Source organism: Myxine glutinosa, chromosome 6, assembly GCF_964187855.1.
Source record: "Myxine glutinosa chromosome 6, kmMyxGlut1.1, whole genome shotgun sequence".
Taxonomy (NCBI): domain Eukaryota; kingdom Metazoa; phylum Chordata; class Myxini; order Myxiniformes; family Myxinidae; genus Myxine; species Myxine glutinosa.
The window spans coordinates 48188380-48214505 of NC_136266.1; the positions used below are offsets into that span (position 1 = coordinate 48188380).

Consider the following 26126-nt stretch of genomic DNA (forward strand, 5'->3'; position numbering starts at 1 on the left):
TTAGGTAAAATAAACTTTTTATTCCCATTATTGATGCAAATTTTCATTCTGAAAGTCCCAGCTGGCTCCGAGATAAAGCTCAGACATTGGCAGAAAAAAACAACCTCAATGGTGATTTTGTACTCCTCAGACCTTGGGGGTGTAAGAAACTCTGAGGAGCATTAAAAGTAGAAACAAACCCTACACAAGGTATAAGCCTCACCCTATCCTATAGGCATAGGGGGACGCTTAATTATTAAATAGTTTTATACTTGAGAAATGAACTTTCATGGTCAATGCAAAATGCTGTTGCAGAAGCGACCTGTGGTTAAATAACATACATAAGGCTGCCTGTCTCTGCTTGTGTGCAATACAAAATTTGCACACTATGTTATAAATCATTGTGTGGAACGGGACCTCACTATCTCTCCGATTTGCTCACTCTCTATGAATCTCGGCGACGGCTTCGTTCAAGCGACGACTCCATGACCTTAGAGCCGCCGCGCACCAGCACCAAGTCGTTTGGTGAGAAATCCTTTTCCTTTGCTGCACCTCTGCTCTGGAATGACTTGCCTTCCTCTGTTCGACATGTTGACTCTCTTCCTGCCTTTAAAACCTCCCTCAAAACCTATCTGTTTCACAAGTCTTTCAAAGTCTAAGTCCTGTTTTCCCTTTGGTTTGAGGTAGGACAGAGATCGAGAGTACGTCTGTGTACATGTGCAGGGGAGGGAGGGGAGGAGGAGGGGAGGAGGAGGGGGAGCACACATCTGTGGGTTTTGAATGGGGAGGGAGAGGAATAGGGCAAGAGTGAAGGTGTGTCTGTATGTGTGTATGTTTGTGTGTGTGTGTGTGTGTGTGTGTGTGTGCGGTGTGTGTGCGTTCGCATGATAATGTAAAGCGCCATGAGGGTCGTTTACTCTGCTTGATGGGGCTATATAAGACTCCTTTATTATTATTATTATTATTTTAATTATTATTATAAGGTCAGAGACCTTGCAGGTAAGCCTGCATTATCAAAATTGCACAAATTTAAGCAAAAGTGATTTTAAAAAAAGGTGAATTAACTATTAGATTGAAGTTTTAATTCAAAGCAATACTCATCTGCAGAAGACATTCCGGTTAATATACAAATACAGCTCCTGAAATGCTAAACTGCAGAATAGCTTACACAACTTTACAAAATAAGGAAATATTCTTGATGGTCTGAAATTGCTCATAATAAAACCTCTCAACGTAACAATGGAACAATAGAAAAAGAGTGGCTGTACAGTATCGAAAGGTCAAAAGTTCAAATGAAATGCTTTGGCAATCCGCAAAACCCATCTTAAAAACAGCAACTCTTAACGTGCCAACTCCTTCTGCGAGATGATGATAAAACTCCAAGAGTTATCAATACTCGGCCTGCGTGCAAATTCAAGGATTGCGTTCGATGGTTTTTCACCGATGCATTTTAAAAGGCGAAATAACAGGAACTGACCAACCAGAAGGAATTCTCCCACCTTCCACTTATTCCAAACTTTCTAACCTCTTTTTAAAATTTGGCCTCCTAAAGTCTCACACAACTCGAGCCATTCTGTACACAGAAATATGTGGACAACCTCATAATCGCACGGATGGCCATGATATTGATGGGAAGCATCCGATAAACCTGATCAAGAACAATGGAAGGACAAAACAACTTGTTCACCGCTGTCCTTCCTTAGTTGCACCAACATTCATAAGTTTGTTTTGAGGTATTTGGGTGAAACTGCATTCCGGCAACTGTTGAGCAGACAATCCTGCCAGGTTTTAATTCATCCATCGTGGCCACGCAGCAGATACCGTTGTGATACCAATCGCCAACTGTGCGGTTCTGGATTCGGCAGGCTTCCTCATTGCCTTCCTGGCAAATCGAGCCAGGCCTCTGGGTTTCAGCAGGCGTCTAGGCATGTGGACGGTCGTTCATGCCCGAGCGATGGCCGCCAACTGTCCGGGTGCTCTGAATGTAGAGAATACTTGTTGCTGGTCAAAGTGGGGTGTTGAGTTGTGCGTTTCACTGGATTGCAAGATGCCGATAGGAATAAGGGTGGGAGACATGTCAGACCATTAGATACTCAAAAGATTCACTTGTTTTCTGGATTTAAAGTTAACTTTTGGTTGGCATGTTGGCACAGCTCATGGTTCTGGGATCACAAAATCAAATCAATGTTGGAAAAAAAAAAAACCTATACTTGCAAACGAATTAAAAAGACATTCCGGGACAATGAAAACAACAAAGGACATGGGATGCAAACGTGAAGTCATAGTCACCACAAGTGCTCAGATGGGAACTGCAAACATGACAACCTACTCTTTTGACAACTATCGGGGATGCCTCTTCGCGGTGATTGTACCCCCCAACGCAAGTCGAGGGGTAAAGCATACAAAAATGTGAAATGTGAAATGACAAATGACAAAAATGACAAAATGTGAAAATCTTCCACATTTTCCCTGCTGCCAGGATTCGTTCGGGCAGCGCGGTCATGGTCAGAGCGCCGATTGGTTCCTGTGGACCACCATCCCCCCCCCCCCCCTCTCTCTCTCTCTCCATCTCTTTCTCTCTCTCTCTCTCTCTCTCGTCGGTGCGTTTAGCGTCATGGCGGCTGTGAGCAACTGCTCGGTGTTTTCGTGAGTCCGTTGTGAGTTTTCCCCGCTGCCCCCCCTCCCTCTCCTTTTCCCCCCTGCCCCCCTCCCTCTCCTTTTCCATCCTGTGTGCTTCGGCATTGTGTTTTCATCCGTTCTGCACCCTTGTCTTCGAGAGAGAGAGGATTGAGAGCGGGCCCATTTTGGGTGCGGCCTACTGGCTTTGACGACGCTTTGTAAGCCTTTTTTGTGCTTATAATGCACGTTTATTATTTACTTTAGTTCGGTTATTTAGGTTTGATACCTTCTTGTCCGGTTCGGACAAGGGGGGGGGGGGGGATTTCGCTGGTATGGCGAATACACGCTCTCGTTACGAGGCGTTCGAAAATTTAACGCGTAAGCATGCATTCGCATGTGTTCCGCCCGAAGGAGCTCCGGCTGAGGACATCATCCTTGCCGTGGGATCCATCATAGGAGACGGTAATGTTCGAGCGGCATCACGAATGAACCAGAAATTTGTTGTCTTCGTGTCAGAAGAAAAACTCGTTCATGACGTCGTTAGTACCGGTCTAACCATAAAAGGGGGTCATTATATTACGGTATCCCCTATGGATACGCCAGCTACCAAGATAACAATATCCAACGTTCCACCGTTTATGCCAGGCGAGGAACTCCTATCCGTTCTGTCTCGTTATGGTAAAATTGTTTCCCGAATCTCAATGATTCCGCTCGGGTGTCGCAGCGATCGTGTTAAACACGTAATGAGCTTTAGGAGGCAGGTGTACATGATTCTCCCGGATCGCGGAGCCGATACAGGTTTAAATATATCCTTTAAAGTATCGTTGGATGATCGGGAATACCACATGTATGCTTCCTCAGCCTCCTTAACTTGCTTTAATTGTGGAGAATTCGGACACGTTAAAAGATTCTGTCCTAGGGCCTCTTGTCCGAAGTGTGGTGAACCGGGACATAACGAAAGGGTTTGTAAAAAGGCCAATCCCTCCACCGCGCCTTGTGACACCCCGACCATGCTCGCTGACACCCGGACCGTATCTCCTGTTACCCCTACCGTACCTTCCGTCACCCGGACCGTATCTCCTGTCACCCTTACCGTACCTTCCGTCACCCGGACCGTACCCTCTGATACCCCGACCGCACCTTCGGACGCCCCGACCGCACCTTCGGACGCCCCGACCGTACCTTCTGACACCCCGACCGTACCTTCTGACACCCCGACCGTACCTTCTGACACCCCGACCGTACCTTCTGACACCCCGACCGTACCTTCTGACACCCCGACCGTACTTTCTGACACCCCGACCGTACCCTTTGACCCCCCGACCGTACCCTCTGACACCCAGACCGTACCTTCTGACACCCCGACCGTACCTTCTGACACCCCGACCGTACCTTCTGACACCCCGACCGTACCTTCTGACACCCTGACCGTACCTTCTGACACCCCGACCGTACCTTCTGACACCCCGACTGAGTCGTCTGTCACACCGGTGCTTTTCGATTCCAATGTGATGACACCCACCGATGTGACTGACACAACTAGCATTGCCCCCTTTCCCGAACCCATGAACGAAGAATCCATAGTGTATGCTAAAAAGCGAAGAGCACCAGCGCCAAGCAGTTTCGCTGGTGCTGCAAAGAAGGCGGTCATGGGCGGCACCATTTCCGGTGCACATGTGTCCGAGTGTCCCTCTGACATTTCCTCACTAACTGAGTACATGAATACCGTTGTCAATGACACCAGTGAGTCTCATTATGTAAATGAGCCGAAAAATAAAATTTGTACCTCTCACCTGGAAGTTTCCGAGTGCGAAACCTCCAGTGAAAGTATTACCATTTCCGAGCTGGGAAATGTTTTTCCGCTTGTCCCCCCTTTAAATACCGAGCAGACTAAGGATTCAATAAACGTTCCCACTGTACAAACGGGGCCGGCAAATCTGAGTTTGCTGGGATCTCAAACCCAAGCTCCGACCCCAGATACAAATATCCACCAAAGTGTTAACGAGTGCTCTCGGGAACACCTTGGGAAACTTGTGAAGGTGCCTCCAGACAAGACCGCGGGGGCAGCGGGTAATACCCCAGATCCTGACGACATGTTATCTGACGTGTCTGAGTCCGAAGATGACATTGAGGCAACCGCGCTGTCACAAGCGATGACAGGTCACTCGCAGGTATCCCCTCAACTCATTCTTACCTTCCTTAACGAAACGTATCGTCACCGCAACATTGTCATTAAAGACTATTTCCCTGACTTGGCTGCATTCATGTGCACCGCAAAGTCAATAATCAAAGCGCGTGAGGATTTTGACCTGACGAAATCTCAATTCCACAGGTTAAGAAAGTTTGTTACCCGAGCAGGTGCGGAGTGTTCCCAAGCACAGGGCGATTTCATTACCACAGAATGAAAAACATTTCCTTTGCGACCTTAAACATGAATGGTGGGGGTGCAAGTCACCTCCGTCAGGTCCAAGTCAAAAACTTGTTTGACCGTAAAAAGGCAAATGTTCTTTTACTACAAGAGACCCACATCACACCTAACGTGGAACATGACTGGTGCCAAACTTTCAAAGGGCAATGCTATTTTAGCAATCTGTCAGCCTCATCTGCTGGGGTTGGGTTTTTTCTAAAGCCAGGTCTAGCTTTTGAGTCTTGTCATTTTCAGGAAGTCATAAAAGGCCGGCTTATTTCCCTTCAGCTTGCACATCAAAACTTCCGCTGTACCATTTTCAATGTGTACGCACCTAGTGAGAGCAGGGACCGAAAGGCCTTCTTCACTTCCATGGTAAACCACCTGAAATCAGTTGATCTCGACCAATGTGTGTGCATTGGTGGTGACTTTAATTGCACCTTTGACCCTTCGAAGGATAGAAACTCTGCAGAACCCCACCCCGAGTCCCATGCGGACCTATCCCGTTTCTTTAAGACGGCCGGTCTACTGGATGTTTGGCGATTGCATCACCCCCAACATAGTCCAGTTTACCTGGTGTCGATGTGCCAATGGCCGGGTGTCTTTGGCAAGACTCGACCGCTGGTACATTAATGTACCCTTTAGGAACGTCGCGGCCTCTTCAGGTTGTTTTCCGTCATTGTTTTCAGACCACCATATGGTAACCTTAGATCTTTCTTTTCCTCGACCCACATGCAGAAATAGTTACTGGAAGTTTAACGTTAAACTTTTAGAAGATAGTTTATTTACAGACTCCTTTCGTGATTTCTGGGCTGAAATGAGTACTAAAAAATCTTCTTTCTCCTCAATTAGTCTCTGGTGGGATAACCTAAAGGCCCAAATTCGAGTATTTTGTCAACAATTTAATTCGCACTGTACCAATGTAAAACATATCACGATGGCTTGCTTGGAAGCAGACATCTTAAGGTTAGAGAGCAAGTTGGCCAATGAGAGCAACCCAGTGAACTATCGGTTGCTACTCGAGAAGAAGGCCCAATTAAGGGATTTGATCCATGAAAAAGCAGCGGGCACACTAGTTCGGCTAAGAATACAAAATATAAAGGTTTCAGATACCCCAACTAAGGCTTTCTTTCACCTAGAAACTGTAGAGAAACCAGCACGACTTATATCTTCGGTTTTGGACCCAGGGGGGAACATCCTAACAAATCCGAGTGATATAAGATTAAATGTAATCGATTTCTTTTCTGAACTTTTCAAGGCCAAAACAGTTTCTCACGAAATGATGAATGTTTTGACCTCTCATCTTCCTTCTGTGGCTGAGGCCCAACGTCTGGAACTGGATGCTCCAATTACCCTTCCAGAGCTAACCGGTGCACTCGCTGAGATGGAGTCGGGAAAAGCCCCTGGCATCGATGGCCTTCCGGCCGAATTTCTTTCGGCATTCTGGGACATTTTGGGCCCAGAGTTGCTCAATGTTCTGGATGCATCTCTTTTATCCAGAGAATTACCGCTCAGTTTTAGAAGAGCAGTACTCTGCCTGCTACCCAAGACTGGCGATCTCCGACACCTGTCAAACTGGCGTCCGATCTCTTTGTTGTGCACGGATTACAAACTGTTTTCCAAGGTCCTTGCGAACCGGTTGAAGACAGTTATTGGGGACCTGGTGTCACCTGATCAAAGTTGCGGCATCCCTGGCAGATCCATCTATGACAACATATTCCTAGTCAGAGATTTGTTAACTGGTAAATGTGTCAAAGAGGATTTTGGATTGGTGTTTCTTGACCTTGCAAAGGCCTTTGATAGCATTGATCATGAGTTTTTGTGTCATGTGTTACAAGCTTGCGGGCTTGGCACTAATTTTAGAGCCTACGTAGCTTTGTTATATGCAAACATCTCCAGCTTGATCAAAGTTAACAACGAATTTTGCCCACCCATAAAGGTTCAGAGAGGGGTAAGGCAAGGTTGTCCACTTTCAGGTCTATTATTTGCCCTCGCCTTGGAGCCCCTCTTAATCGCCCTCAGAAAGGATATCCCTGGACTTGTCCTTTCTCCAGGACACCCACCTTTGACCCTGTCAGCTTATGCCGACGACCTTTGTGTCATGATAAAAAGAAAATGCGACAGTGACGCCATGGCAAAGTGTTTGTCGGACTTCAACCTTGCCTCATCATTAAGGTGTAATTGGGGGAAAAGCAAGGCTCTGTGGATCCCCTTTCCAAAAAATGACTTACCTATGCCACCGTTATTACCACCACCTCCCCTTCCTGCAGAGCTAGTGTGGGCAAACGATGGCATCAAGTATTTGGGCGTCTTCCTTGGTCCTCCTCAGTATGCCCAGAACAATTGGGACAGGATCATTGACCAGGTAGATGGGCGTTTGAGCCGATGGAAAAGAGCTCTACCCCACCTTTCCTATAAGGGTCGCGCGCTAGTTGTCAACAACCTCGTCACTACCCTTTTGTGGCACCGGTTCATCTGCCTGCAACCACCGGAAGTTTTGCTCCAAGCTATCCAGAGGAAACTGGTGGATTTTTTTTGGGGAGGCTACCACTGGCTTCGACCCAGCGCCATATGTTGTCCCTTGGCCGAGGGTGGTCATGGCCTAGTCGATGTGAAATGCCGCCTGTTGGCCTTCCGGCTCCGCTCCATCCAACGCTTGCTTTATGCAGAACACCTACCAGGAAAGCCCTTAGCCTGCTCCATTCTTCAACGAGCTGGGAGGCTCGGATACGGACAGGAACTTTTCCTGACCAACCTTCAACACGTCGATACATCTCTGCTCCCAGTCTTTTATCAGAGCCTCTTGAATGCCTGGCAGGGCGTTTCGATAAGTCGCCAAACAGACTCGTATGGCACTAACATGTATGCACACGAGCCTTTATTTTTCAACCCACTTTTCCCCGATATCCCGAGGAGTCGCGACTTCTGCCAGCATTTTATAGTGGCCAACATCCTGAAAGTGTGTCATCTCCGACACGACTCTGGACAGGGATGGAAGCCTGCGAACGAGCTGGCGGACCTAACAGGTGTTCGGTCCAGGAGGCAAATCGGGAACATACTAAGAGCGGTGATCCGAAGGGGCCACCAGCTAGGCCTACATTGGACGCAGGACGCAGAGGTTGAGCCCACAGTCCCAAAATTAGGTGTCGCTTTTACCCCAAACGAGCTGCCCCCCATGAGCGCAGGGTCACCCCCCTTCCATGTTATGAGCAGCAAGAGTATTTATAGGTCTTGTGTGAAACTTCTTCTTGGGGACCCACCTCTAGCTGGGGTTACCCGGTGGAAAGGACTCTTGCCTCCTGGTCCCCCCTCTGAGCCTTTATGGGATACAATGTAGGCTGGACTTATTTCTAAAAGAACAGGTGACCTTCAGTGGCGTTTGGCCCACTGGATTGTTCCTTCCAATGCTGTCATTCGTTTTTTTCCCCCCATTTCCGGCTGTTGCCCCTTTTGTCCGGTGAGGGAAGATTTGTTTCATGCGTTCATTAATTGTGAAAGACTTTCTCCTTTGTTTCATTGGTTAAATTTTATTTCCCATAGATTGCAGGTTACCTTTTCTTTGAAAGCTTACATCTTTGGCTTTCCTCCCAAAAAGGGAACCACATCTATTGTATTCGGGTTCCTAACCGCTACTGCTAAACTGGCCATATACCTGTCGCGGAAGGCGAAGCTGGGTGGCAGACCCATGCAGGAATGCAGTATTATGGTGTTTTTTAGTTCGTTGGTGTCAGCAAGGCTCAAGCTTGAATTTGGCTGTGTCCAAACTGCAAACGACCTTGCAAATTTTGTTGCGACCTGGTGTGTTGGAGGGATTTGTGAGGTCCAAGATAACAAATTGTTAATTTCTGTATAATACAGTGCGGGTGTTTCTTATACACTGTTCCATGCTTCTCCTTGCCGGCGTTTCCCCCCCCCCCCCCCCCCCCTGGTCTTGACCTACTCTTTCTTTCTTAAGTCTCTCCTCAGGGTTGCAGATGCGATTGTAAATTTGTACATATATAATTATGCCTAGTTTAGAAATTATGCCTAGATTTTCTCCTCGTGTGTTTTTTTTGGTATTTGCACCTTTTCTGTCGCTTGGTTTGCAGTGCACCGATTGTTTTTTCCTTCCGGGATTGCTATGATTTTACTGATTTTCCTGGATGAATTGCTTTTGGTCGTACTCTTGTTTTATACTTTTATAATAAAAAGAGCTTAAAAGTCAAAGTCTCTCTCTCTCTCTCTCTCTCTCTCTCTCTCTCTCTCTCTCTCTCTCTCTCTTTCATTTTCTTTTTCTCTCTCTCTCTCTCTCTTTCTGTCTCTGTCTCTGTCTCTGTCTCTTTCTCTCTCTTTCTTTTTCTCTCTCTCTCTTTCTCTCTCTTTCTTTTTCTTTTTTTCTCTCTCTCTGTCTCTGTCTTTTTCTTTTTCTCTCTCTCTATCTCTCTCTCTCTCTCCTCTCTCTCTCTCTCTCTCTCTTTCTCTCTCTCTCTCTCTATCGCTCTATCGCTCTATATCTCTATCTCTCTCTCTCTATCTCTATATCTATCGCTCTATATATATCTATATATATATCTATATATATCTATATATATATCTATATCTATATATATATATCTATATATCGTATATATATATATATATATATATATATATATATATATATATATATATATATATATATATATATATCGTATATATATATATATATCTATATATCTATATATCTATATATCGTATATATATCTATATATCTATATATCTATATATCTATATATCGCTCTATATATATCTATATCTATCGCTCTATATCTCTCTATCTCTCTATCGCTTCTCGGCCTTTTGGCTAAGATCAAGTGTAGTAAGTATCTGCGACCTTGCCTGGTTATCTGTGTGCCAATTGTTGCCATGTTGGGCTGTGCAAGCAGTAAGAGGTCATGTCTCTCTCTCTCTCTCTTTCGTTTTCTTTTTCTCTCTCTCTCTCTTTCTCTCTACAAGTCTGCCGTCACCTTGACTTTGTGACAGTGGGGGTACACCATCCTGGATGTGGGGGATCTCTGGGTCGCTCCTGCGAGATCGATCGGCTGTCTCCATGCTACAGGTTTGTTTTAGGGACTGTCTAGGGCTATACAACAACAACAACAACCAACTCATTTGATATTTGCATTCATCCTTCCAGACTGAAACATGGACAAATGGATGGATAATAATAAAAAAGTTCAAACATTTTCGTTCGTAATTTCTTGATCTTTCATAAAAGTTATTAATTATTCCATGGTGTAATGGTTAGAGTGTCCGCTCTGAGGCTGGAAGTTCAGTGGTTTGAACCCTGACCAAGTAATAACAAAGACTTGAAAATGCTTCATGCTGCTTCCTTGCTTTACGCTCAAAATTTCAAAAAAGGATAGATCAAAGACAAACAACTATAGGTTGGCAACCATTGTGCAGGCTTGCTGACTTCCAAAATTGAAGTTCCTTGTAAGAGAAGAAGATGACCACTCCTTTTGCATCCTCAGATGCATAGGGCTGCCAAAGCAGATTTCTAGGCCATTGGGCACAATCCTGGACGGGCCGCTACTCCGACGCAGCTTACTCGAATGGCTCATTCATCCCAGTAAGCTGATACTCATTTTGCCGATAGAAGGACAACAGGTAAAGCCAACCCTCCTGGTGTTAATTCAACGTTACGACAGAAGTTCAAACTCAAGACCTTCAGATCTCAAGCCATTAACCTCAACCATTAAGCCAACACTATGAAGATGCAATCATTCCAACAAAGCAAGTAATCTTTAAAAACCTGAACATGTAACATTGTCCATGACGACATAAATAAATGAAGCAGATGCTTACAGTTCAAAGGACAAATTGTTGTAAGTATGCCCATGTTCTTGTCCAATCGGTCTTGCGACACCATCTGCTGGAAAAGTGTCTTGATTTCCTTCAGATTTACTGCATAGACATATGACAGAGAATTATAGTACTATCACACTATTATCACACATGGTCCCCAAACTGTCGCTTGTCACGTACCCCTTACATTATACACAAAAAATAAAATGTCAAAAATAACAGACAGAATTTACACTTTTGGTCTGAATGTACACTTGTATTTGTCCAACTTAAACATTGGCTTAGAGATGGTACAGATTACTCACCAAGATTGTGATGGATGAGCTTGTTTGTTGCCACCTCCAGTATATCAGGGGTCAGTGAAGATTGTGGAAGCAGCAAAGAAAGTAGCAGAGAGGAGATTCAAATTATTTGATCATGTGATATGGAGAGAGAGAGAGAGAATGTGATGAAGCGAGTGATGGGGATGGGAGTGCTAGGAAGAAGAGGAAAGCCAAATCCAGATGGAAGGATGCAGTGATGAGAGATTTAGAAATTGTGGGATTGGAAGAAGAATGGGAAATTGACAGGAGGGGATGGAGAAGGGTGATCAACCATCATTGTGGCGACCCCATGTAAAAATGGGAGAAACCGAAATAAAAAGATGATTATGATGATGTGTGCTTGTTGCCCTCGCCTGAGGAAAGAGTATTGCATTTGAGTCCGTTTGTTTGTCTGTTTGTCTGTCTGTGTTTGTTTGTTTGTCTGCACAGAATAAATATGATTTTCTTTGCAACCGTTGGTCTGATTGACAGGAAATTTTCACCATAGGTGCAACTCCACCTGTATAATTTTTGAGTTGGTCATACAGAGGCGAGATGAGTTGGTAGTATGGAGGTGAGAAGAGTTGGTCATATAGGGGCGACATGAGTTGGTCGTATAGAGGTGACATGAGTTGGTCATATAGGGGCAACATGAGTTGGTAGTATGGAGGTGAGATGAGTTGGTCATATAGGGGCGACATGAGTTGGTCGTATAGAGGCGACATGAGTTGGTCGTATAGAGGCGACATGAGTTGGTCGTATAGAGGTGAGATGAGTTGGTCATATAGGGGCGACATGAGTTGGTCGTATAGAGGCGACATGAGTTGGTAGTATAGAGGCGACATGAGTTGGTAGTATAGAGGTGAGATGAGTTGGTCATATAGGGGCGACATGAGTTGGTCGTATAGAGGTGACATGAGTTGGTCGTATAGAGGCGACATGAGTTGGTAGTATAGAGGCGACATGAGTTGGTCGTATAGAGGTGAGATGAGTTGGTCATATAGGGGCGACATGAGTTGGTCATATAGAGGCGACATGAGTTGGTAGTATAGAGGTGACATGAGTTGGTCGTATAGAGGTGACATGAGTTGGTAGCTCGTACTAATAACGGGATTACAATACAATTAGCCCTCCCATGTTTTCACACACACACACACACACAGTCAAACGTCCCACAGGACAATCTTGTGTGTTGACTAGAATCCCATAAAAGACATACTTTACATCATTATACAATTGATCGGCATGTTTAGCATACCCCCGAGGGTATACATAACCGCAGATTGGAAACCACCACATGTCATGATCACCCCGAGCTCATGTCCTATTCTGTTATATTCTTTTACTCCAAAATAGTAAACCTCCATAGTAATGTTCTTATCGAAATAGTATCAGAATTCTTACCTGTGCAGCAGGGAGGAGGTAACACGTTCGCGTTGTGTTAGCCAGCACACGAAGAAAGCTGCCGATATGGCTATGATTACAAGTGCGCTTATTGCGGATATCACGACAGCCACCATGTAACCCAGATGTCCCCAGGCAACAGCTGAAACATAAAAAACCAAAACAAGCTTGATTTGATAAAAAATAAATTATACAAACTTGTACTTTTTATATTGAGAGCTGGTCAGAGTTTCATCATAAACTATCAAGCTTTGATGCTCGCAATCGCGTTACGTTACTTTGACATCCAACAAAACCTATTTCTTGAGTTGCGCATTTCCTGTGTTTGGAAGTGGCAGACCCTTAAAACACTTTTTTGGAAATATTTGTGCCCAAGGCTGATTATTATTTGATGACATCTACATTGGATACTGAATACAAAACATACGCTGTAAGTTATGAAAAAAACCCAGTATTTGTACATCAAAAGGATTCTTATAAGGGTCCATGAAGGGTTTTAATCAGAAATTTGCACCCGATCATTTTTTTTGTTGCACACTGCTCCATTCTAATGGTAGGAAACAAAAATGCAACGCAAGAAAATTTCTGATCTAGCACTTTCAAATAAGAAGGCCCCTTAGGCTCGAATTTGTCAGAAATCGTACTTGTCGCATTCAATAACCTGCAGGAGTAAAACCTTCGGAGACAGAGAGAAAGACTGTTTTTCAAGATTTGATATTTATTATGTTGAAAATTTTAACGGATATGAAGTCACTTTTCATTCACACCGACCACAGTCACACCGACCAAAAAACAAAACATAAAGAAAGATGAAGAAAAATCATTTTGTATATTATCCTTCAATGAATCACTGCGTTGGAGTGGCGACCTGTCCAGGACTGCGCCCAATAACCGAGGAAACTGCTTCGGCAGCCCGATGCATCGGAAGATGTACAATCGTGGCCGAAAATATTGGCACCCTTGCACTTTTTTCAAATAATGCACAATTTCTTCCAGAAAATTGTTGAAATTAAAATCTATTTTGGTTTGCACATATAGTGCATTCAGAAAGTATTCAGACCCCTTCACTTTTTCACATTTTGTTATGTTGCAGCCTTATGCTGAAATCGTTTAAATTCACTTTTTCCCTCATCAGTCTACACTCAACACCCCATAATGACAAAGAGAAAACAGGATTTTAGAAAGTTTTGTAAATTTATCAAAAAGAAAAAACTGAAATATCACATTGACATAAGTATTCATACCCTTTGCTATGACACTTGAAATTTAGCTCAGGTGCCTCCCATTTCTCTTGATCATCTTTGAGATGTTTCTACACCTTGATTGGAGTCCACCTGTGGTAAATTCAATTGATTGGACATGATTTGGAAAGGCACACACCTGTCTATATAAGGTCTCACAGCTGACAATGCATATCAGAGCAAAAACCAAGCCATGAGGTCGAAGGAACTGCCTGCAGAGCTCAGAGACAGGATTGTGTCGAGGCACAGCTCTGGGGAAGCCTACAAAAAAATTTCTGCTGCATTGAAGGTTCCCAAGAGCACAGAGGCCTCCACAATTCTTAAATGGAAGAAGTTTGGAACAACCAGGACTCTTCCTAGAGCTGGCCGCCCGGCCAAACTGAGCAATCGGGGGAGAAGGGCCTTGGTAAGAGAGGTGACCAAGAACCCGATGGTCACTCTGGCTGAGCTCCAGAGATCCTGTGTGGAGATGGGAGAAACTTCCAGAAGGACAACCATCACTGCAACACCCCACCGATCTGGGCTTTATGGCAGAGTGGCCAGATGGAAGCATCTGAAAGACACGTGAAAGCCCGCTTGGAGTTTGCAAAAAAAAGCATCTAAAGGATTCTCAGACTGTGAGAAACAAGATTCTGTGGTCTGATGAAACCAAGATTGAACTGTTTGGCTTCTGTGGCAGCACACTCACCATTAGAGATGTTTTAATACATGGGCTAAGGCTCATAATAGAGCTAACACACACACACACACACACACACACACACACACACACACACACACACACACACAAGGATATACGAACGAGACAAACACTTAACACAGCCACTGAGCTTTGGGGAAGTGCCGTCACTGCCGTCACTTCCCGGGATACTCTGGGTACCAGCGACCTCATAACAATGGTGCCACTTTTCTCACCGTACTCAGTGGGGAATTTCATCAAGAGGAATTTCCTCATCCCCATGGATGCCAACCGATGGGGATTTGCGTGCTCTATCCTTTTCAAGCAAGGAAGCAGCAAGTACCATTTTTTAAGTCTTTGGTATGACTTGAACTGGTCCAAACTGGATGGGTGTTTTTTTAGGATACACCATCTCCTTACTGGATGGTCGTTGGCTCCCTGCGGGAGCTCATCCGCCCTTTGCCAGGTATTGTTTTTGATCCTGGCAGGGTGTCACAGTCACCCTCCCCACGAGCACAGCCAGTGAGGGGTGTCGGTTTAGTCGCCAACAACCCGACCGTGTGGCAGGTAGAACTGGGTTACATGTCACCAGTGGAAGTCCCAAAAGACTGACCTGACGGAAAAGTTCAATAGCTGATCTTAATCTTCTTCAATAGCAAAAACATAGTTTCTTCTTCTTCTTTTTGTTTAACAGGGTTCAAGAGCTGATCGAACAAAATTTGGCCAAACTGCCATGTTGTTACTTCCCAGGCAAGGAATTGTGGAGCTCCCCCTTTGGAGGGGACATTGAGCCACCTGGCTTTTTGCTGGCACCCTCTTGTGGACATCAATGATCGTACAGTGTGGTGGCTTCAAAAGAATAGATCAATGAGAGGGAACTCGATTGTCATGCAAAGAAACACTGGTGTACAAAAACGAAAGGATATCAGCAGTTGTTTGATAGACAATAAGGAAAAAGAAGACAATGAACGCATCCGTCATAGATTGACAAGAGGCTTTATTGTCTGTGAAAGATTCAAACCTGGAATTTCAAAACGGAACATTCGTATATACCATTTTTATATTGCACCAAAAATGGTTTTTCAAACCCATTGCTATGTATTTTTGCGCAGAATTCTGCAATTTTTTTTTTTTTTTGTATACAAGATCGAGGCTCGTGAAAGAGCTAACATTAATCACACAAAAAGTCAAACCGACACAAACCGACACATAAAACACAAAATAAGGGGAGCGGTAGACAAGATGGGGAGAGAGTGGGAAGGACACAAACACAACATTTGAGAGCAGGGACATCGAGAGAACTGTGAGAGGGAGAGGGCTTGGGGGGAGGTGGGAGAGGTATAAAACATATGGCCACTGCAAGGACTTCCAGGAAAGAAGTTGGAATTTCGAAAAAGTGTATCTGGCGTGAATTAGCGGGGGTAGAAAAGATCAAGGTTTTGGATGGGGGAAGATAAGAGATGGTGGTGAACAGCTGTTTTAAAGACCTGGAGGGAGGAGTGGGATTGAAGGGAGTGGGGGAGTTTGTTCCAGAGGTGGGAGAAAAGGGGAATGAAAGAGTGAAGGTGAGCAGAGAGCCGAGATTTTGGCAGTTTAACCATAAGAGGGTTGCAGGCAGATCTTGTGTGACCTGTAGGAATATTTGGGGGACAGAGCACAGAGAGAGCTGGGGAACAAGGCCTGAGAGGAGTCGGTAGAAGACAGAAAGATCACCAACCTGCCTGCGGTGGGTGAGTGAAAGGCCCTCGGAGTTAGTTTCATTGCAGGAGATTCCAATGATTCTGAAAGCTTTAGTTTCAACAGCGTGAAGCTGAGCTAGGTGTGAGGCAGGAGCACCAGCCCAGAGGGGGGAACAGTATTCCATTGAGCTGCGGATGAAAGCCTTGTATGTGGTGAGGAGCTCAGGTGTGCCAAGGAAGTTCTTCGCAAGACGGAGGATGCCCAGTCGGCGACTGGCTTTGGAGGCCAGCTTGGAAATGTGGTTTTCCCAAGAAAGATCATGGCAGATAGTGAGACCCAAAAGCTTGAGCGAAATAACTTCATGGAGAGGATTGTTGAGAAAGTAGATGGGAGGGTTTTCCAGTCGGTCTTTTCGGAGAGACATAGTAAGAGTGTGAGATTTGTCAGGATTGAAAGACATGTTCCACTTGTTTGACCAGTCTGTGATTTTGTCCAGGTCTGCAGAGAGTGAGGAGGCTGCAGACTGCCGATCTGAGGGATGAGGAATGGAGCGGCAGAGAATGGAGTCATCAGCAAAGAGATAGAGAGGATTTTCCAGAGAGTCAGAGAGATCATTGATGAAGACCAGAAAAAGCACAGGGCCCAGAACACTACCTTGGGGAACTCCAGCCAGAACAGGAAGGGGCGATGAGAGAAATCCATTCAGGGCCACACGTTGACGTCGACCAGAGAGGAAGTCCACAAGCCGAGCGTGGAGATTTCCATGGATACCATAGGAGGAGAGTTTGGTGAGCAGAGCGGGGTGCCAGACCGTATCGAAGGCACGTGATATGTCAAGGGAGACAGCTCTGATTTCCTGTTTGGCATTGAGGACCTCCATCCATTGTTGAGACAGCAGAAGCAACATGTCCAGAGTAGAATGACCTGGTCTGAAATCAAATTGATGATCGGAGATGAAGCCATTGGAGAAGAGGAAGGATTTGATATCGGAAGCAATGATGGATTCCATGACTTTGCTGATAATTGGGAGCAGGCTGATTGGTCTGTAGTTGCAAGGATCTGTTTTTCCACCTTTTTTGTGTAAAGCGGTAATGTTTGCTGATTTCCAAGATGTTGGCAGATGACCTTGAGCAAAAGAGAGGGTGGCGTATATATCACTCCCATATCACTCACTAATTACCAAGAAAACAACAAATAAGTAAAATAGAACTCGTGATTAAGTGAGTTAAGGCTGTTAAGCAAACTTGCCATACAGCTGTAATATCAACGTGTCATATATGACAAAATTCTTTCAAAGTAATCGGCGAGGCCATTTTGTTTTCGAAGAGCCCGCGCCTCTTCTACTGGATAACGGGAAGAGGCAGAAGAGCTTCCGAGAAAAGAAGAGTCCAAATCGAACGGCCGGAAGAGAGCTCTTCTTCTTCCAGAAGTGCAAATCGCACGCGCCTCTGATGCCAACCTTACCTTCGCAAATGAGCTGTTCCACTCACGTTCATCGATTGCAATTTTTTTTTTATCGACGCCCACACGTCGATACGTAATCGATCTTTTCGTCGCGCTTTTCGCGCTTTTCGTCGGTCGTAATTTTTCTTTGCAAAAATGACGCACACACGTCATCAATTGAGCTGATATTATTTTATGGCCTACCTAGGCAAAGTTAGCCAGGAGTAATGCAACAAAATTATCCAAGTGTGGCAGAAAAATGAACAAATAAATGCAGAGATGAAATTACATAAAAGTTTTCAAAAAGTTACTAATTTCTTCAAAAGTAAAAATGAGCAGGAAGCAGCAGCGCTGTCAGCAGTGGAGGTAACGACAGCGCTAACAGGTAAAACATTTCTACCTTGCTGACCTCTTTTTCCTTGTCGTTTTAGCTCGAGTATGTTGTTTTTCAAGCCCAATACAATGCACTCATTCTGAGATATCAACTGAATCATTACATTCCTATTATTATTATTATATTAATTTAATTACCCTGCGCTCACGAGCGCCTCTGCCTGTAGATTTTTTTTCCTTATAATTATGACGTCATAGGTCACGTGGCACGGGCACCATATTGGAAAAACTTTGCACCTCTATATGCTATATCTCCCAAACCGCTCGATGGAGAAAGTTTAAGCAAGGCTCATTGTCAAGTACTCCCCATTGGGAATAAGTCATGTTGATGATGATGTCATCGGTGCCTTAATTATGACGTCATAATCCTACGAGTAGAACATTTGATTCGATCAGAATGAATTTCTTTTTCTCTGCAATTCTTGGTCCGATTGACACGAATTTTTCACCATAGGAACGCCTCCCCCTGTAGAATATTTAAATGATAATTATGATGGCATAGGTCATGTGTTACAGGTGCCATCTTGGAAAAACCGAAAAACGTTGCACCCCTATATCTCCAAAACCGCTCCATGGAAATTTTTTTAACGTGGCTCATTGTAAAGAACTCCGCATGGGGAATAAGTGTTGATAACAATGACGTCATTGGTGCCGTAATTATTACGTCATAATTCCACAGGGACAACACTCAGTCTGATCAGTTTGAAATTTATTGAGCGTGATCTATGCAAAAATTATTTAGAGAATATAAATTTATGATGTAATCGCTCACGTGGTCTGGCAGCCATATTGGATCAAAGAAAAAAAAACGTTCAAAAACAGAAGAGTTGGCTCGCACCAAGTTGACTGTGCAGGGTAAGTATTCTATGAATACCATCTAGTTATATAGAGTAATAGCTCTATATTTTCTGTATTGTTTCGGTGATTATTGGAGAATACAGTAAAGTCAAATCACAAACTGCGGTGCATTATTGAAGGGATATGCATTGTGAAGATTGGGCGCTTTATTCTTGTTCAGAGTAGGTTAGGTGGGAATGGGGAAGGGTGGGAGTGGGGGTGGGGGGAGGCATCCTTGACTTTTGCCCACCCTGGTCGAAAATCCCATTGAAACCAGTCGAGACCAGTAGGACAATAGAGACCAGTATGGGTCTCCATTGGAAATCACGGATTCTATTGGTGTAAACAGGAACCATTAGAGTTTCCCGTAAAAACCAAACCAGATTCGGTTGAACCCAATAGAAACCAATAGATGCAACTGGTCTGAAACCCATAGAAACCAATAGGAACAAAGGTTCGGTTTCTACTACCCAAAGAGGTTCAACTGGTCCTGTAGAAACCATTAGCGTTAACTGGTGTGAAAACCCATAGACCAATCAAAAAATACCCTGTCATAAAGAACATATAGCCATGTTCTTTATGACAGGGTTTCCTGTAGAGTCTTTGTTGTAGATGTAAATACAAGTGCTGATGTTGTACAAGTTATTTACAAAATGGCAGGACATTTATGGCAGTGGATCAACTGGTTCCATATCTGGAACTGGTCTTCCACCGGTCCAATTTCCTATGGGATATTTATGGGATTTGGCCTATTGGTTTTCTATGGGATTTTCGACTGGAGCCGGGCCCCAGAACCACTAAGACCTGTGCATCATCAGTTTCCCAATCTCCCCCTACTTTTTCCAAAAATTAAGAAAATATAATAATACATTGAACAGTAAAATGTCAAATTACTAACTCTTGTAAAAACAGTGATATAGCAAAAATCCTACATCTAGCAAGAAAGCAAGCAAAGGATGAAAAAAACCCAATAAAAGCAACCCCATTTTCACAACAACAAGCATACATAAATGCAATGCTTCATTGTTATTTATGAATTAAGAGGAATAATTTAATTGGATATTTTCAGACAATTTGATTTATAAAAGGTCTACAAGGTTTTAATTGACTCAGTGCTTTAACCCTAACCCTAACCCTAACCCTAACCCTAACAACCCTAACCCTAATTAGTGGACGTTAAAGATTCCATGGCCATGTAGACTGTAGAGTACACGGCTATCGCAGGCACCATGAACAAATTCGAAATTCCTGCTCTAGCCAGCAGGGGGCACTGCATCAGCGGCACAGCTGCGTCCCGAGCGAATGATGCTACCCAAGCAGATCGATTATGTTATTTAAAGCTAATTGTTATGGTGGAGACAAAACTTATGATAGCAGCAGCCCACGGTGGATCAAGTATGTGATCCAGTGGTGGAATCTGAAAGGAGCTGTCAGGATAGCCGAGGCCTTAGAGGTTTGCACACTCACCTCTGAGTTGTCTAGCCTGGGTATGAATCTCAACCCAGTTATAAACTATAATCCTGGTGTATTGCAGGCATGGCAATTCAGCAATGCTGAATGGACATTGAACTAAGCGTCCGGGCTCTCAGCAGTAGTTGGTGGATGTTAAAGACACCACGGTGTCCTTCACAAAGACTAGGCCAGAACCCTCAACAAATTCCAAATTGCTGCCTTAAATACAGATGATGTTGCATCACCCTCAGTCAATGATGCTGCATACAAAAGAAGAAGAAACGAGAGATCACAATCAAATTGGCAAAATAATATAGGGAAGTGGAAGAAGACCAAGGCGGCGGCCAAAATAAGATTGAGAGATGTCATTAAACAAAAAAAATACCCCACAAGGACAACAAAGGAGGAGATATGTGGAATAACAAAGGAGCTGACATTGGACAGATATAAATGGTGGTTAACGAGCGCAGACCCCAATATATATATATATATATATATATTTTGTATACAAGATCGAGGCTCGTGAAAGAGCTAACATTAATCACACAGGAAGACAAACCGACACATAAAACATATAACATGGGGAGCGGTAGGCAAGATGAGGAGAGAGGGGGAAGGACACAAACACAACATTTGAGAGCAGGGACATCGAGAGATCTGTGAGAGGGAGAGGGCTTGGGGGGAGGTGGGAGAGGTATAAAACATATGTATGTGGTGAGGAGCTCAGGTGTGCCAAGGAAGGACTTCGCACGACGGAGGATGCCCAGTCGGCGACTGGCTTTGGAGGCCAGCTTGGAAATGTGGTTTTCCCAAGAAAGATTATGGCAGATAGTGAGACCCAAAAGCTTGAGCGACAGAACTTCTTGGAGAGGATTGTTGAGAAAGTAGATGGGAGGGCTGTCCAGTCGGTCCTTTCGGAGAGACATTGTAAGAGTGTGAGATTTGTCAGGATTGAAAGACATGTTCCACTTGTTTGACCAGTCTGTGATTTTGTCCAGGTCTGCAGAGAGTGAGGAGGCTGCAGACTGCCGATCTGAGGGATGAGGAATGGAGCGACAGAGAGTAGAGTCGTCAGCAAAGAGATAGAGAGGATTTTCAAGAGAGTCAGAGAGATCATTGATGAAGACCAGAAAAAGCACAGGGCCCAGAACACTGCCTTGGGGAACTCCAGCCTGAACTGGAAGGGGAGATGAGAGAAATCCATTCAGGGCCAAATGAAAGGAAAAAAGGGATAATTCATTGTACGAGTACATCTGACATGTGACACCAATATATTATTAGCACAAAAGGTTTGCAAAACGAGGTCTCTCTACGACTTGCGACCTCCGAGAAGTAGCGACACAGGATAGTAGGAAGGCAGGCAGACTCAATGGGCCGAGATGGACATCCCATTGTAGAATGCACTCCATCCTGAAGCCTGGTTTGATTAATAAAGGAGTGAAACTATTTTGCTCAACTCGAAATTTCTGCTTTGGTCATGTCTGTCATCATCACGACGAAACACGAGCATTTACGAGATGGACCAGTGATGGCGGTCGCCGTCCTTGTTAATAAGTCAGACTTTAGAACCATTTCCTTCACTTATTCAAGGATCAGATTAAACCAGTCTGCCTTTTGACACCAAGCAAACTGTTCTAGAAATCTTAGCCTTACTTTCCACAAAGTCAAAGGTAAACCCGTTCAGCCTCACACCTTTACAAAATGGCACCGCAGCGTTCCATCCATGGCGGCCATCTTTTGTTGAAGTGCACATCGCCACGGCTTCTCCCATGATACGGTAACCTTTCTGACAGGTGAAGACCAGTTTGTGGCCCTGTTCCTCGTTTCCCACCACATTCTCCATGAAGCCGTGCTCCGGTTCCACAGGGAGATCGCAAATGGCTGAGGTGGTCGAGCAGATAAATAAATACAAGGAGCAAGTGGTTAGCTTAAAAGTTTCAGTGGACAAAAATCCTAGTGGAAAATGGGAGCCAATTAATACATTTAGTTCAAGATAGGAAATTCTGGAGAACTGTTGTTTGGGCCTTCTACAGAACTGCAGTGGAAAGATAAAGATAAATCCAGTGGAAGTGCGTAATAAAGTGCGTAATAAATCCAGTGGAAGTGCGTAAATCTGTGCTCTGTCCCCCAAATATTCCTACAGGTCGCACAAGATCTGCCAGCCACCCTCTGATGGTTAAACTTCCGAAATCTCGGCTCTCTGCTCACCTTCACTCTTTCATTCCTCTTTTCTCCCGCCTCTGGAACAAACTCCCACACTCACTTCAATCACACTCCTCCCTCCAGGTCTTCAAAACAGCTGTTCACCACCATCTCTTATCTTCCCCCATCCAAAACCTTGATCTTTTCTACCCCCACTAATTCACCCCAGATCCACCTTGTTTGAAATTCCAACTTCTTTCCTGGAAGTCTTGGCAGTGTCCATATGTTTTATACCTCTCCCACCCCCCCCCCCCCCTTCCCATGCCTTCCCCCCAAAGCCCTCTCCCTCCCACAGTTCTCTCGATGTCTCCATGTCTCTCGGTCCCTGCTCTCAAATGTTGTGTTTGTGTCCTTCCCCCTCTCTCCCCATCTTGTCTACCGCTCCCGATGTTATATGTTTTATGTGTCGGTTTGTCTTTCTGTGTGATTAATGTTCGCTCTTTCACGAGCCTCGATCTTGTATACAACAAAAAAAAAAAAACAAAAAAAAAAAACATGTCACATGGTTTTCCTTTTTATATTTTTGAATGACCGATGTGTGATGTTTTACAATGTGCTGAGCAAAGGCCGATGTTACAAAATCATCCTCTTGATAATATCTTGGAGCTGGACCGCTCTACAGTCAAAGTGGACAAGGGTCACTCCCAGAGGGAGAGCAATCATCGAAAAATAACTGATCAACAAAACAGGAGAAACCATTTTAAAACGCAATTATTTTTCATCGCCATATTACTCGATTGAAAAACGGAATTCAAAACGGAGAAGGAAAAGCGCAGAAAGGTGCAAATCACAGCTCAAAACTCGTATTCAATGGCACAGAATAAAATTAATTAAATCGTAATTACGTGTTTTTGCAGCAGCGGCGTTATAGTCTCTCACAAGATCCATCTCCACAATCGATTGACCGGCTGACTATTTGTCAGATGAGTTATTAACTTTAAAATAGTCCAGAAAAGTTCTTGTACACTGGGAAGTACTCCCCAAGAATCATGACCGCTTTCGCAGGGACAACCCCACCCACGTGTTCCTATTGGCTGGACCTCAAGAGCCACGCCTACAGGGCTTTCCGCATGAAACACGTGTGCCAGTGAACGGAAGGACGTTTCACAACTGTGAATATCTTCATGAAAACCTTACACACGCGGCCATTCTGTGCAACATACGTTTTCATCGTGTCACATTTATTGGCAGAATGCGAGCGGGAATCAATGTTCCTCCGGTGTTCGGGGTGTTGCTGTTGGCAAAATGCCACCTGTGGTTGAACATTCACCCAATTTGGTAAAAGTGAAACGTGCATTGCTCGCAGGTGAGAACTGAAGAAACGAAAAAGTTAAACATTATTCTAAAATGGAGTTAACTCGTGCTAGCTGTGAACCTGTGATGTACAACGCTTTAACTTCCCAACTTCAGTGGTAGATGTAAAAAAAAGTGTCGTTGCTGAAATTTCCTGCTGCAGAAATATTTTAGTCATGTGACCGGGTGATGTCAAGCGACCATTGTGCCAGGTTAAACTTTATTACTACTACCACTTACTACTACTACTACTACTACTACTACTACTTATTACTACTAATACTACTATTACTACTACTACTACTAATACTACTATTACTACTACTACTTATTACTATTAATACTACTATTACTACTACTACTTACTACTACTACTACTACTACTACTACTACTACTACTACTACTACTTATTACTACTAATACTACTATTACTACTACTACTTACTACTACTACTACTACTACTACTACTACTACTACTACTACTACTTATTACTACTAATACTACTATTACTACTACTACTACTACTACTACTTATTACTACTAATACTACTACTACTACTACTACTACTACTTATTACTACTAATACTACTATTACTACTACTACTTACTACTACTACTACTTACTACTACTACTACTACTACTACTACTACTACTACTTACTACTACTACTACTACTACTACTACTTATTACTACTAATACTACTATTACTACTACTACTTACTACTACTACTACTACTACTACTACTACTACTACTACTTATTACTACTAATACTACTTACTACTACTACTACTACTACTACTACTACTACTACTTATTACTACTAATACTACTATTACTACTACTACTTACTACTACTACTACTACTACTACTACTACTACTACTACTACTACTACTTATTACTACTAATACTACTATTACTACTACTACTTACTACTACTACTACTACTACTACTACTACTACTACTACTACTTACTACTACTACTACTACTACTACTACTACTACTTATTACTACTAATACTACCATTACTACTACTACTTACTACTACTACTACTACTACTACTACTACTTATTACTACTAATACTACTATTACTACTACTACTACTAATACTACTATTACTACTACTACTTATTACTATTAATACTACTACTACTACTACTACTTACTACTACTACTACTACTACTACTACTACTACTTATTACTACTAATACTACTATTACTACTACTACTTACTACTACTACTACTACTACTACTACTTATTACTACTAATACTACTATTACTACTACTACTTATTACTATTAATACTACTACTACTACTACTTACTACTACTACTACTACTTATTACTACTAATACTACTATTACTACTACTACTTACTACTACTACTACTACTACTACTACTACTACTACTACTTATTACTACTAATACTACTATTACTACTACTACTACTACTACTGCTACTTATTACTACTAATACTACTATTACTACTACTACTACTACTACTACTACTACTACTACTACCACTACTACCACTACTACTACTACTACTACTACTACTACTTACTACTACTACTACTACTACTACTGCTACTACTACTGCTACTTATTACTACTAATACTACTATTACTACTACTACTTACTACTACTACTACTACTACTACTACTACTACTACTACTACTACTACTACTACTACTACTACTACTACCATAGGCACAATTATTCACACCTTAGTTAGAATCAGCCAGGGAAGGTTTTTGGCCCAAGTTGTTCACGAACTGGTTAGCCAAGGATGACGTTTAACCGAAATTGATTTACGCACGAATTTGCAATTTGTTCAGAGTGCAGGCGATAACTCTCACACTCTTCGTGAAAGACACCGCGAGATGTTGAACTTGCACCCACTGATGGTGGTAGATGTGACACCTGGCTTCATGTCCATCGTGAGTCTGCGGACGTATTGATGCAACACCCAGCAGCAAAGCACCAATCCGACAATTTGTAGTCAGGTGAAGAATTGAACCCAGAAGAATTGAAATCAGAAGAATTGCACCCAGAATAATTTGAACCCAAAATAGTTTGAACCCAGAAGAATTTGAACCCAGAATAATTGAACCCAGAATAATTTGAACCCAGAATAATTTGAACCCAGTAGAATTTGAACCCAAAAGAATTGAACCCAGTAGAATTTGAACCCAAAATAATTGAACCCAGGCCACACAGGTCAAATATAAAATAGGGGCAATACTCCTGGGCCCTCACCTGGTAGAATAAAGCTGTATACTATACCGACTAAAGGTATCTTAAACCAATTTAATTGCTTTTCTAATAGACAGGGTAGCATGTAGATTGTA

At 43.4% G+C, this 26126-nt stretch overlaps 2 protein-coding genes across 2 annotated transcripts in view; one reads left to right on the forward strand and one right to left on the reverse strand.

Annotated features, from left to right (window-relative positions):
• The window catches only part of LOC144892601 (uncharacterized), a 1198808-nt gene that overhangs the window by 696380 nt on the left and 476302 nt on the right, over window positions 1–26126 (forward strand). The gene's annotated exons all lie outside the window — the stretch shown is intronic.
• Window positions 1045–23492, reverse strand: LOC137429747 (sushi domain-containing protein 3). The gene is made up of 5 exons (XM_068119957.2): window positions 23310–23492; window positions 21955–22143; window positions 12538–12679; window positions 10832–10930; window positions 1045–2014 (listed from the first exon to the last, which is right to left on the reverse strand). Exons 1-5 carry the CDS (start codon window positions 23350–23352, stop codon window positions 1921–1923), a joined length of 567 nt encoding a protein of 188 aa, XP_067976058.2. The 5' UTR covers window positions 23353–23492; the 3' UTR covers window positions 1045–1920.

Bases quoted from the DNA above. Each gene is read 5' to 3' on its own strand.
- LOC137429747 (XM_068119957.2), bottom strand. From the start codon at position 23,352: ATGGATCTTGTGAGAGACTATAACGCCGCTGCTGCAAAAACAC. The intron at 12,680-21,954 runs GTGTGAGGCTGA...TTTATGTTTCAG, and splicing joins TGCGGTGCCATTTTGTAAAG to CTGTTGCCTGGGGACATCTG. The intron at 10,931-12,537 runs GTAAGAATTCTG...ATGTCTATGCAG, and splicing joins ACCTCCTCCCTGCTGCACAG to TAAATCTGAAGGAAATCAAG.